The sequence below is a fragment of the Macrosteles quadrilineatus genome, unplaced genomic scaffold (assembly GCF_028750875.1).
Source record: "Macrosteles quadrilineatus isolate MER2022 unplaced genomic scaffold, UCM_ALF_1.0 Scaffold_1__1_contigs__length_201487025, whole genome shotgun sequence".
NCBI classification, from domain to species: Eukaryota; Metazoa; Arthropoda; class Insecta; order Hemiptera; family Cicadellidae; genus Macrosteles; species Macrosteles quadrilineatus.
Window position 1 is genome coordinate 199,753,565 of NW_026542594.1, and position 14,268 is coordinate 199,767,832.

Consider the following 14,268-nt stretch of genomic DNA (forward strand, 5'->3'; position numbering starts at 1 on the left):
GGTCCATGTGCTTCTTGTAATAAAGTAATACAATATTGTTATCTTTTACATTGGAACTGTTGAGAAGAATCTAGATTTTCCTTGTAACAAATCAATAATATATACGATTTCAACAATAGAATAGTTGAGAAGAATCCTGGTTCATATCATAACAAAGCAATAATAGGCCTATGTGATTATTTACAGTAGAACCTTTGAGAAGGATCTAGATTCTCTGCGACAAAGCAATCCAATAATATGAGATTGTTTACAATAGAACCTTTGGGAAGGATATAGGTTCGCCTTGTGTATAATATGACGCACTTGCTGTGAAAGGATCCCAAAATAACTCGTTCAAGAACTCGGAAAACAAGTTATTTTCTTTTAATTACTTATGTAATTTTTCCAATTAATTGTATTGTTTTTGGAATTTTACTCTTTAAAAAATCTACAATTCCTCCATTTGGTGTATCTACAATTAATCACAGGGGTTCCCATATTTAACTTTTAACCAATTTTTATTATATATCAACTGTATAACATTTATTATAGTGTAGTCCAAAGGCCTTAACATAATAAGGCCTTACATAATCAGCTGTTATAATTTGAACCCATAAAATTGTTTATAAACACTAATTTGTATCCTAACCTAAAAATAGGAAACAATGTTATCAGCTAGGTACACTTACACCTAACCACCTTACGGAAGTAGTAGACAAAGTTGATAAGCATGATTCGAACGAGAAGGGGAAACGAGGGGAATCGCAACAATGTGAGCCGAAGAGGGGAAAGTGGGGTTAACAAGTACCCCAGTGTTCTGTCCGCGAGTCTTTTGAGCAGTGTTGCCACTTTTAGGGTAATTACCCTTTTCTAGGGTAATTTACTGGTCTTAGGGTAAAGTTTAGGGTAATGGTAGATTTAGGGTAATTTTAGGGTAAAACTAAAAGTTAGCGTAACAATGGAAATTTTACTAAAAAAATGAAAAAAAAACTTCAAAATTTGGCAAAAAACGTTCATTACATACTATGGCCAAACCATCATATTCGATTCAACCGTTTTAAATCGATTGCTATGATGAATTTTTCATAAGTTATCCTATACGGTAATCGATCTTATCAATAGTTGGGAATTATCTATTTTAGAATGTATTCGATTCTATAACACGTTATAGGCCTAATAAAATACGAAATATTATTCATTACTGGGTTTGATATTTAATTATGTGATTGAATTGAATTAAACTGGACTATTTTACAAATTGTGTCAAGAAATTACTACTATGTATAGATTAAAAGCTTTGGTGGTACCGTGCTATTTTAAAGATATGATTGTCCAAAAACAGTAGTAATGGGTCGATACAGTAAAAAATTCGATAGTTCTTGATTCGATATTTTTCGTTATACGATAGTCGATATAGCTGACCAATATCAACATTTTGTTCTTCTTTCGGGTGGTTTTTTAGAAGCGAGTATAATTTTACGTAAATTATTAATATTGGAACTTCATTTAGTATAATTAACCATCTTATGTAAGATTTATATGATTTTAACATTGTTTTATAGCATTAAACGCAAATATTAACATTTAGGGTATTTTTTAGGGTAACCCAAAGTAGATTTAGGGTAATTTAGGGTAATTTTAGTCCACCTTTAGGGTAAAATCGCAACAACGTGGTGGCAACACTGCTTTTGAGTCAGTGTTGTCGCGGCGATCGTAGCGGTCGCGTCCAAGTGTGGTGTGTAACCTGACCAACATGGCAGCTACATCGACAAACGGAGACGCCAAACAAGACAAGGAAAATGGAAAAGCTCGGACTGCCGACGTGGAAAACGGAAAACAAGCGAGCGTGGAGAAACCTGAAGGTAAAACTTAACCTTGTTTTGTAGTGTCATGTTTTGTTTACAAATGTAAAATCGCATAATATCTCCATTTACGTGCGGTGTTTAGATATTTAATATGTTTTACCATGGATTTTGGATACTTTTAAGTGAGATTCTTTCCTTTTTACAGAATTTGAAGCATATTTTGATACGTGTGCAGTGTAAGGTTGTTTGCGCGCTGATAACTAAGTGTTTCTTTTGTTTTATAGTAAATTGTACAGTGCGCGCTTTATTATTTTATAGAATACAAGGAAGAATCAATAGATTACAATTAAATTGTAATATTCGATCTTAATAATGTTGAAGTTGATAAAATGTCTATATAAAAATACTAAACACTTAATCTCTTCCTTTATAAACCGAAACCGCACAGATTGCATTCAGTTCATCTTAAGAGTTGATAAATCTCATCAGGGGTAAGTTTTTTCTTTGGCCTTAAAAAGAACTAGACATTTTATTCCCAATTAAGTTGGAAGCAGTTTAGAATAAAAATTAACGTGGCGATTTGAAAAGAAGATAATTTATTCAAAAATGATTTTAAAATTGTTTTTAGTCAATTCAGTTTTAAGAACATTAGTCCCGACTTCGCATTTTGTTAGTGTTTTTTTTTTTTCAAAAGTTAAAAGACGAGTTCTTCACTGTGTTCAAAGTGTTATACTTATAACAACAATATTGTGAATTTAATATTTTGAGTGAGTGTAACATCATTGAAATATTGATGGAAAATATAAAGGGTCTACACATCTTTTTTTGTTAAAAAAGTTTGTAGTCATTGTAGAAAGTTTTAATCATTCAGCTAATAAATTTCTTCTAGATTACTCATCTTAATTAATTACTCATTTATTCTCAATTCATTAATTACTTTCATATCAATATAGTAAAAATAATTATAGTGTCATATCTTATGACATTTAAATTCACTGTTTGATTACAATTAAATTCCACAAAAACCGTGTCATGCATTGAGCGGCTATCGTAATTGTTTATATCTTTTTGCACAAAAAAGAATCAGCTAGTGTCAATGGTATCAGCTGTAAATTTGTATCACTTGTAAACTTCGATTATAATCTAATGTATCGAGAGTAGTTATCGATTGTAGTTCATTGTTGCATTGTTGTCGGCGAAATTGTAATTTGTTTACTCTGAATCTGACAAGATGAATTACATAGCCTCCTATTACACGGCAATGACCCTGATCATAATAGAACGTGAATGATCATAATAGACCAAAGTTGGATGTCTAGGTTACAGCTGTTTAGTTAAAAAAATCTAAGCCGTTTAAGAACATTTGAACAAGAATGAGATACAAAATAATTATTGTAAAGAATAGTGTATTTTGATGAGACAAGAGGCTAGAGTATCCCCAATCCACACTTAAATTTGAGCTAATGTCGAAAATATTCATTTTAGACCTTAATAAGTACACACTATTATGCCTATTTGCATCATTCTTGAACTTATAAAATAAAAAATCTCAACTATCAGTTCTATTAATTAATCATTACCTAATTTATTTTCGTAGAATAATTAATTCATCGTTTGCATTGTTAAAAGCAGATTATTGGTAACTTCACAAACTACATTGTTGCCGTTGCATAGCAACCAAAAGCGAAAAATATTCACAACAATGCTATTTGTTTAATTGTGTTTTATAACTGTATGTTTTGAAGTACAGCATTTCTGTATAGGCCTAGTGAAATATTTATTGTCATTATTTTATAAGTTTTTCGCTCTTTAGGGTCTTGACTCTGTTGAGCTTTGAAAATATCGAACAATTGAATAAGACCATGATCTTAATTCTGTCACATGATCACCTGATTTTAAAATTTGATTTTGTGTTGAGAATTGGTTTTATATTCAAAACTACATTACCAGGTATCGGTAAATTCGAATGATCTCCATCTGCAACCATACCACTTAGCGTAAAATGTTTGATATCCATCTTCTACATTTGACAGTTGTAATTAGTTTCAAAATTTGCTTGGTTGAATATTGATAGTTTATTTCCCCAGTAATATTTTCTAACTTTTATCGTAAGATACAGTAACTTAAATCCGATTAATATTAAATAGTTTTAATAATAATCGTTATTCAATACTCTTGAGATTCATTAGTAAAAAGCTAGTCGCATATTATTGACTTCAATTTAGGATTCTGGGTTTCTTAATAATTTAAATTATGTAGCACCCTTTTACTATAGCTTATTTATTTCAACTTTTAATACTATTTAAGTAGCTTTAAAACACTACCATGGAAACTGAAGTAGGCCTATTGTTAGTATAAAAGAAACCTTTATAAACAACTTTGAACTTATTTTAGAATACTATTAATCCCTGAGCAAAGCTTTACCCCCAAGTACTTTGTAATATAACAATAGTTTCTATTAGCTTTACTGCTTTACTCTCACATGCAGCCTACATTATGAACCTTATCACAATCATTCTGTACTTTATCATGATAATTAATTTACTATCACAATTGTGGTCGTAAAAGTATTAGACCTGGGACATTGTAATTGAAGCTGCTGTAGACATTAACTACTATCTTGATATTTTTAGCATTTTATTCACCTTGAAATGTGGCTATGTTTATATTTAAATTTTGTTTTATACCCTAACATACACATTTATCATTTGCCATCCAATGGTAAAATCTATTCCAAAATAAATGGAAAACATTTACTGAACTTACGATAATCGTTAAAAAAACATACATTTTAAGATGAGATGGGAAGTCTACTTTTAGACAAAATCATAGATTTATCTTTTACTAAAGTTGAGTATGCTTTTCACTACAGTACTGTGAAATGACCTGTTTTCGTTATTTGTTTATCACTTGAGAAAACTAATCATTATATTGTTTACTACGGAAAAAGAATGTTTACTTTGGAAAAGTAATGTTTACTATCTGTTATGGGGTTTTCCGACGTAAACGAATAAAGATTTGTTATTGTTTGATAAATTGTTTCAATTTGTAACAACTAAAACTGTAGGCCTACAATCAATGTAAATTTAGAGTTTAATTGACTTAGCAAATGCATTAATTTAAATCTGGCCAAATAAATGACTTATGCCTTATGATTTAAATTGGTAGCTTAGCCTAAAACATGAGCTTTGTAATGTTAGTGTACCGGTAATAAAGAAAACCAATGTCTGTTTTAATTGAGAAAATAATTAGTTTTTGTATTTCAGCGAAAAGTACCATTCAAAACACGAATGAAAGTGGTTAAATCTCGCACTAACATATGGTCTCAAATATGTAATGAATCACTTTATAATATTGAATTTTAGCCTCCTGATCGCATTTAAATACTATAAATTGGTGTACAATACCTGCATTTATGCGATCTTGTGTTGTAGCTGAGTTGCTACCGGTTTCAACTCACATTGGAGTTAAAAAGGTTTAAATACCTGCTATCAAGTACCGGTAATCCATTTAATTGCAGTTGCAACTAGTTTCAACTCCTATGTGGAGTCATCATCAGGCGGTACAAGGACATCTTCTTTCTTCATATGAAGAGCGTCATATTTAACACGTAAAAATAAATAAACATTTACACACGACACAAAACACGTTACGGACACGAAACATTTACTGATCAGTTACGACAACAGACGACGCTAACCCGGCGGAGTTTAAGTCCAGATGTCTAGACTCAACTTTCGCCCGATCACGTCGTGTCGTGTCCCGTAGGCCTACCGTTCTCAGTATTTTACAGCTTTAAATGTTCTTTTTTATGTCCGTGTACGTGTTTGTGTTTTGTTTATGTATTTATTATCCACTGACGACCTTCGAATGAAGCGATATGACATCTTATAACTGCCTGAAGATGACTCCAATGTGAGTTGAAACCGGTAGCAACTCAGCTACAACACAAGATCGCATAAATGCAGGTATTTTACACCAATTTATAGAATCACTTTATACTTTAGTTATGAAATATAGCCTACTATTTCATCCTTTTGTAAAATCGGATCTTATTTTAATGTTTTTGATCAGCGTTTTTTATGTAAATACTACAGTATTTACATAAACCGGGCTGAACTAGCATAATACCCCAACAATGAAACAGCTGATTTTTTACAATCTTTTAACAAAACTCGCACCATGAAGTGCAGCCAATTGCAACGCTTCATTTTCAACGCCCCGATGACGTCAGACTGCGTGTCCAGTACTGTAGGAAACATTAATTATTTTGACAGTTTTTACGACCACACGCTAAATGAAACCCGATTTTGCAAATTGAAAGTTAAAATTAGCGTCAAGTCGTAAAAACTCACTTTTGTTTACCCACGTACGTCTACCTCCAGGACAAAACCAACGTCATTAAATGGAGTCCAGTGGCATTCAGTTGGGCGTGCCCACTAAATGTGATTTAAAAGCAATACGAAACCAAAGTGCCAGTTAAAAATAACCTTTTGACTTTTCCTCATAGCCTCTGGCTAACTAACGACTTGACAATGGAAGAATAGGCGGGTCTTTTCAAGAGGGTTCCCTTATTAAAAAACCTAACAGATTTTTACCTAGCCAAACATACCTAGAACAGAACCTAACCTAACATGTATCACTTCTCATCAGTTATGTCCAATAAAGCCTTGGTGGTCATTTCTAGACATACGGTATGCCCCCCCTTCTTAAAATAACCTAACATCACCAAACATAAACCTAACATAACAGAACCTAAGCTAACCTGTGTCACTTTTTATGAATCATGCACAGGAAGCTGTAGTTGTCATATCTGGACCTAGAATACGCTAATACAAAATCTTACCTAACCAACATAACCTTATTTATCCAAACATAACCTAACCTAACTTGAGCCTCTTTCCATCAATAATGTACAATAAGCTGTGAATGACGTCACTTACCAACTTAATGTGATAGAAACCTAACAGAACCTTACCAAAACTAACCTAATGTCTTTTACAATATATATTTTTGTATTAGGCATCTTTTGGTGGCTTTCCTCTTAAAAATATCCTATTCCTATTCCTTCAATGTAATATTAGCCAGAAGTTGTTATGAATAAGTCAATATGGTTATTTTTAACTGGTACTTTAGTTTTGTACTGCTTTTATGAATAACATTTAGTGGACATTTAGGTCAAGAAAGGCTTGTTCATTGTTCAGGCCAGGTGTTACATGTCAGGTTCATATCAGGTGTCGAGGAGATCTTCATGGCATTGACACACACCTACGCATCACCTATATAGGTGGCCTTGGTTCTACCTCTCTAAACATCTCATTAGTTCATTGAATTAACATGATAATTCACCCACACACGTATTACAATTACAAACGTACGTTAACCTTTGTTACGCAAAACCCCTTTTGAAATATTTGGGTTTGTCAATAAAGTATGGTCGTAGTCGTGGTCATCTCGTTATCGTATCGCAAAAGGTTGTGTAGCATGGATGGATGGGTTAATCTTCCAGTCTAAATATATACAAAGTAAATACAGGGTGGTTCACGTGGTGTCTCAAATTGACTTCAGACAAACCGATGATCCTACCGTGATGAAATAAAATTATTTTTAATGTTTTTGAATACAGGGTGTTCAAAAACCAGAGGGTCACTAGTTCAGATCTCAGAAATACCAAATACAAACATACATCATGTTATTCATAATTTTAAATCCCTATTAACAAGAAAAATTTTGGTGAAAACAGAACTAAGTTATCTTTAGCAGTTTCAAAATGGTGGCCACTTTTTTTAAAAAGTTTGTTTTTTTATGGAATAACCTGTATTTTTCTTGAAATTTCAGATTTTACCCTGATTCAAATATCGCATTCCTTATGAACTAATCTTTATTCTGGTATCCGATATTATAATATTTTATTAAAAACACAAATTTTCGTTGAGTTACCAAAAGTAACATACTTTCCCCATAAACGCATGTTAATTGTTAACCCAGGAGTAATAGGACTCTATTTCACAACAATCGGACAGCTGATTTAAAAAAAAATAAGGTTTCTGTGTAATTACAGCAAAACTCTGATTAGTGGTCCTGATGGTTTTTTTATTTATATATTCTATATTCATACTTAAAGCAGGGGAAAACTACTTGTTTCCATTACAGTTTTCTGTCATAGTTTTTGTACCGAGTTAAAGGGTCTCGAGCATTTGTACATAGTTTGCATGTTTGCAAACAGATTGTCATCGTCACTCAACGCTGTGTACCTAAAGTAAGCAAACACAACTACGATCCCATTCTTGGAAAATATCAAATCATTCTCACAAAAGAAAGACACAATGTTTACATGTTTGTGACACAATTGATAGAGTTATAATGATATTATGTAAATTTTGTCAACGATTTGTGAGTGTTGCTAGCCTGGTGAAGAACTAGTGTAGAAAAAAATAATAAAAGCACACATGCCAAAATTGTCAAATTCTATGTTTTTAACTACGTGGTAGCTAAGAACTTAATTCCATTCGTTCTCAAAAATACATTTGAGACATGTGTCTCGTGTTTATCTTAAACATAGTATTCACTTCTGTTACTAAAGTCAATTATAAATTCACTCCGTATAGGTACTGAGACTGAGATTGGGCTAGTAGCCCGTATGTACCCAAATAGAATGCAGTTGATTGAACTCATTATAGAATGTGCAACTTTAATTCCTATTTTCTCTGGTTGTTCATACTACGATTTGGATGGACTATCCTGAGAGAGGCTATATTACAATGAGTTGAACTTTCAGGCTGGTAAAAAAGTATACAAGGATAAAAGTATATCTTGGTAAAAAAGACAAGCACAAGTTTATAAATGGATAGTTTTCTTTGGTCAAATAGTTTGAAAGTTTGTGAAATGTCAAAAAGTAAGCTGTAATAATCAAAATGCGCTCTGCATATGCCGGATGGAAACATCCCTAAAAATTGTCTTCTGATCCTTTAAGGATGATAAATCCAGGGATTATGTTCATCTCTGTTATAGACACAAAGATACGTATTTGATAGAGGTATTAAAATATTTACCTGTTTCTCGTCCTGAGAAATACTAGAATTGAGGTAACAACTAGTAGCTAGAAAACGATGTTGAAGATGTTATTTACTTTCAACTATGTCCAATTAGGGAAATTGTCGAACAGCTTATAGTAACTAACGTTATCGTTTGCTTTCTTCACCTTTCTTTTTTCCTGTGTAAGTCATACTTTAATCTTAAAACTGGTTACCTAGCTTAGTTAACACTGCATTTATTTCCTCAGTTTATATGAAGTATAAACATGTCTTTCCTGCAGTCTCGAACAATCTATCTAGTTTGTAAAGCTCATCTAGTGCCAGAAGGTCACTGGTTCGATCCTGAGAAAACACTTTACATTCTTTTATGGTTTTGAACTGGAACAGCTGTTCTTATTAGTCTTATCATAGTCAGGAAAAAGCTACACAAGGCATCTCACTCCCTTCTTAATCCTTTACACATATTCGAGTTCAAATAGACACCAATGCGTCCCCATCTAGATTAGTGATTGATACTACTGTTGAAGTGATCATCAGATTTGGTGGTCGCTAATATAAATAATTTTAAAATTTGTATATTTCACGGGAAGCTAGAGCAATTAAAATTACGTTTTAGTTTTTGCGAGTAGTTAATAGATGCGTCTCAACTAATTTGGCTTTATTGGACGGAAAAATAGCGGAAAAGGCGTGACATGGCGGACATGTCGACAAATTTCCGGTGACCTGACTGTGTTTCCGGAACCGGTCAGCCGGGTCAGCTGATCAGAGACGGCATCGATGACCTAGTCACGTCACCACTACATCATTGTATTTGAACTTCGAAACTTTCTATCATTCCTTTCATATCGATCTTTGAGTTAAAACCGCACAATGGTATTTGACGGGTTTATTGGAGGGGTTAAATTCAGTTCCAGTTCAAAGGTGTTGATCTTTGATGTTTAAGATATGTGTGGGCACATTAATAGCCCATCATTAATCGCAACTAGGCCCAGAGTCGTCTTCTCTAAGAACCGAAACTATCAGCCTTCAGATTTGAAGGCGAACAAAAAACCACTCGGCTGAGACAATTATCATGTACCCACACCAAAACTAAATAAATTATCCTAGCACTGATTCTACGGGTTGAAAGTCCTGTGATGTTGTATAACGGCCATGTATAAATCTTCTTGCAAACAATTCAGCAAAGATATTTCATTTTAAAGGTTGAAGGAATGACATTCAAAAAAATTGGTACAGTATTGTTATTAAAAGGCTATGTGTAGTTTCCCAGTAAGAGGACATTGTCTATCGAATCGTGCGGTGTGTGGTTTGAGAGTTCTAAACGAATACCGGACGATTCCTGATTTGGGTTGGAAATAGATCAACTCCCTATATAATGTACAACCATTTCAGCCATGTAGAAGAAATAGCATACAGAAAGTAGTCAAACTAGTTAGCCTCCCAATAGTCCTAATCTAGCTCATACTCTATAGTCTATACGATTTGACCTGTCTCCTGGCCCTCCGCCTACCTGAAGACTGGCAAATAGTTTATGGTACGGACCACTCCCAGACACGAAGGATCAGGAGACAGGTCCCATCATACAGACTATAACACTGAAATACACGCTGGAATATTTAGTGAAGTCGAAATTTGTCTAAGAATCGTCTGGAATATGTGCTGGAGTAGTAGCAACGCTAGGTATGGTCGAATTCGTACCCCATGTTTGAGAGAGACCAGTTCACTACTAACTTACTTTCCAAAAAAGCTTAAAAGAAAGTTGTTTAGACTTTATATGCTATCAGCAACAATAGTTGTCGAAAACGTAGTATAAATTGGCGAGGTCAACGTTCATCCATCTCACATGGTTGAATTTGCCATGTGGGTGTGACATTGTCACCACCATGATTGGCAGATGCCAGCTGCAATTGTCAGCTGATTATAGCGATGATGCCACTCTGTCAGCTGATTGATTATTGAAGGTTAACATTGTACATCTAGCTACTTCTCAAAGTAGCGATCGAGACTTGATTTAAGTTTTGAAATCTGACAACTTAGTATCTTTTATAACAGGTTACGTACCTTTTATCTTTTAATTGTTATTGTTCTCTTTTGATTGTTGGGTCTCTATATTTTCTGGGACACTAAAATGGGACTTCTCAGTTAATAACATAGTGATAGTAAATCAACGGAAAAGGTCCCTAAAATGAAATTTTCTCACATATATTAGTAAATCACCTAAAATTTTTTTAAATATCTGGTAAATTTTTTTAGTATAAGTTGTTAGTGAGTCGGTGGCTCAGTCGGTAGCGTCGCGGACTTCGGGCCCAAGGCAGCGATGTCGTGGTTCGGATCCTGGTCACTGCCGATAACATTTTATCAGTACAGTTCACCTTTGTACTGTACCGGCTCACTCCTTGCTTTGCTGTTAACGATCCACGCACGGGCGCTTAGTCTATGTGGACGGGCAAATGCAAGGTTAAAAGAGGCCACCAACCTCTTTATTAAAAAAAACAAAAAAAAAAAAAAAACGTTGAATTATCTAATGTAAGTTATTCTAGAATCGATTGCAATTTTTTACACAGTCGTTTAATAATTTCATAATATCTTAGTCAATTCTTACCTAATTGTTATTAATGGCACATTATGTGAGTGGTTTGGTTAGAGGACACGATTGGTTTGGAGGTTAGAATGCGGTACTTCTTCCCTGGAGAAATAGGTTAGTCTAACCAAACACGAATAAATTTTAGCTTTGTTAGTCCCATAGTGGTTCGTAATCCACCTTTCTAGATATCAAAACGGATAGTGCTCACAGCTAAAAAAAAGGTTTTTCGGTAATCTAGAACACCCACAATTAAAACCGTACGATAATTACAATTACTTGACGTTACACATTGAAATTATCCACCTAAACAGATTTACACCTTAATTTCATGGTAAACACAAAATGGACCCCAATTTAATCAGGATTATCCACTAAAACAATTTAACCTTTTAAACTGTCAGGTTATTAGGTTTCATTGAGTTTGTTTACAGTGTGGCCTAGATACATACATAGTCTGCTGGGTAATTTGACATTGACCCTGTCAGTCGTTGAAGAAACCGAATACCGAATACCGAATACCAAATACCGAATGCCGAATACCGAATGCCGTATACGTTGACAATAGCTTGGCTTGGTACGTGAACTTACGAGAAATATTTAGAGACTTTAGCAAAGGATAAATTATTATTCGTTTTATCGTTTTTTGACTGGGCATGGAGTAGACAACAATCTTATTTCAAAGCTATAGAAAGGAGTACTATTCCCCGAGGAGGTTCTAGAAAATTTCTTGAGTCAGGTTAGAGGGTCAGACAAGTGAGTTAGTATCCTAACCTTACCTTACCTAACGCTGAATTAGACACTGAAGATTTTCAAAAGAGCCAAGGCCGATAAAGGGCGCAGCATTTAGATCTAAAGCTAAATTATGGACTTACGAACTCATCTACCATAAATATTAATTGCGAAAATATTGTTTTAACGTTAAGAAGCTAATTTTGGAACAAATGCAGTCACAGATTAAAATATCCAAAAAATAACTTCCACCTAATGAAGGAAAATAGCAGTCTTCTTATTTACCTCCTCCTTTCCTTGTCCGCCTCTTTTCTTTGGAATAATCACATCAAATCGACATAAAATTGAGATATCCCTGCACAAAAAGTGATTCGAAACAAAAGTTCTATTCTCCTGGTGCATCGCTTATATCAAAATAGCGGACATGCAGGTTGCACGAAGCTATGACCCAATTGCAAAGCAGGTGTCTCTGGTTATTTTTACATTGTTGGAGTCAAGGACTTGGATAGCCTATGTGTGTCGCGACGCGGTCTAAATAAAAGCTAAACTAGTCTTACACGTCACCATGTGTTTTTTGTAAATTATTTTGAGGAACAGCTGTATTACTTGGATATAATTACTAGTAATATATATGTGAATCAGTGGAATTGAGCTATGGAATTGGTTAGAAAATATATGCCAAGGTGTGATTCAAACGATGGTGTGGGGTCCGTCAGGGAAGTCGTCTTGGTTTATTTTTGTTTTTCCAAGGTGTTGGTCACAAGGTTATTTAAAAGATCCACAAGTCTTCAAAATGTTAAACCGCGTGGAAGTTATTGTAACGGAGACATTTTTAGGTGCGCCAAATTTATTAAAAACCATTTTGTAGACTTATACCATAGATTAAACATACTCCGTTTAATCTATGCTTATACATATCTAAACTTACTAAGGGAATATGATTAAGATATACACAGTAGTCCAGTCAATGAATTATCCAAAAGTAGGTGTAGAGTGCGTGAGCAGGTAACTAAGCGATTCCTTCAGAAACTTGTTCAGGGGGCTTAGGGTGTTAACATACCAAAAGTCCTGACTCCTAGGTGGTGAGCCAGTGGGTGGAGGGGGGAAAAAGGGGGGGAAAAAGGTACGCATTTTGGTTTTTTTTATTATATCTCGAAAACTATCAACTTTTTGTATACTATAGTAAATTATAAAATTGAAGAAGATTAGATTTTCTACAAGAAAAGTATATAATGTGTTTATTTTGGTTCAACAGATTACGAGTTATAACTTATTTAATTGATATCTTATTAAAATACTCCTTCCATAAGAAATACATGTAAATTAGTATGCGAAATGGGGCGAATCCTATCCGCCCAAAGGAAATATAACTGATATTCTGGAAATATTGAAAAAATTTCCAGTAATTTGACACTTTAATCATGAAATTTTGTCAAAAATTAAAGCGAGGGTGAGCGTTTAAAAGTGGGATGATTTAAGGATTTTTTTTATATTTCCAAAAAAAAACACCAAAACTCGAAATTTTGTTACCTCGCCCTCGCCTTAATTTTAGATCAATTTTAATGATTAAAGTGTCAAATTACTGGAAATTTTGTCAAGATTTCCAGAATATCATTTATATTTCATTTGGGCGGATAGGATTCGCCCCATTTCTCATACTCATTTACATGTATTTCTTATGGAAGAAGATTTTAATAAGATATAAATTAAATAAGTTATAACTCGTAATCTGTTGAACCAAAATAAACACATTATATACTTTTCTTGTAGAAAATTTAATCTTCTTCAATTTTATAATTTACTATATTATACAAAAAGTTGATAATTTTCGAGATATAATCAAAAAACCCAAAATGCGTACCTTCCCCCCCCCTTTTCCCCCCCTCCACCCCTGGCTCACCACCTAGGAGTCAGGACTTTTGGTATGTTAACACCCTAAGCCCCCTGAACAAGTTTCTGAAGGAATCGCTTAGTTACCTGCTCACGCACTCTACACCTCATTCCTTGACTGGACTACAGGGGAATTGACTATCATATTTCAAGTTGAATATTGTTTGTATTGTTGAACCAAAAGAGCAGATTAATACATTTAAACTAGGAGTTTTCTTTTCTATTCTATATTGGCCCCTTTAACCGT

The 14,268-nt window shown here is 33.9% G+C and overlaps 1 protein-coding gene across 2 annotated transcripts in view; it reads left to right on the forward strand.

The window, feature by feature from the left end:
• Nucleotides 1–1,679: 1,679 nt before the first annotated feature.
• The window catches only part of LOC128994166 (putative inorganic phosphate cotransporter), a 68,996-nt gene continuing 56,407 nt past the window's right edge, over nt 1,680–14,268 (forward strand). Inside the window, exon 1 of one of the 2 annotated variants that reach the window (XM_054418526.1) lies at nt 1,680–1,841. In XM_054418526.1, the coding sequence (XP_054274501.1) occupies nt 1,733–1,841 (109 nt within the window). In that variant the 5' untranslated portion in view covers nt 1,680–1,732. The remainder of the gene's footprint in view (nt 1,842–14,268) is intronic. The other variant, XM_054418534.1, reaches the window with a different exon arrangement.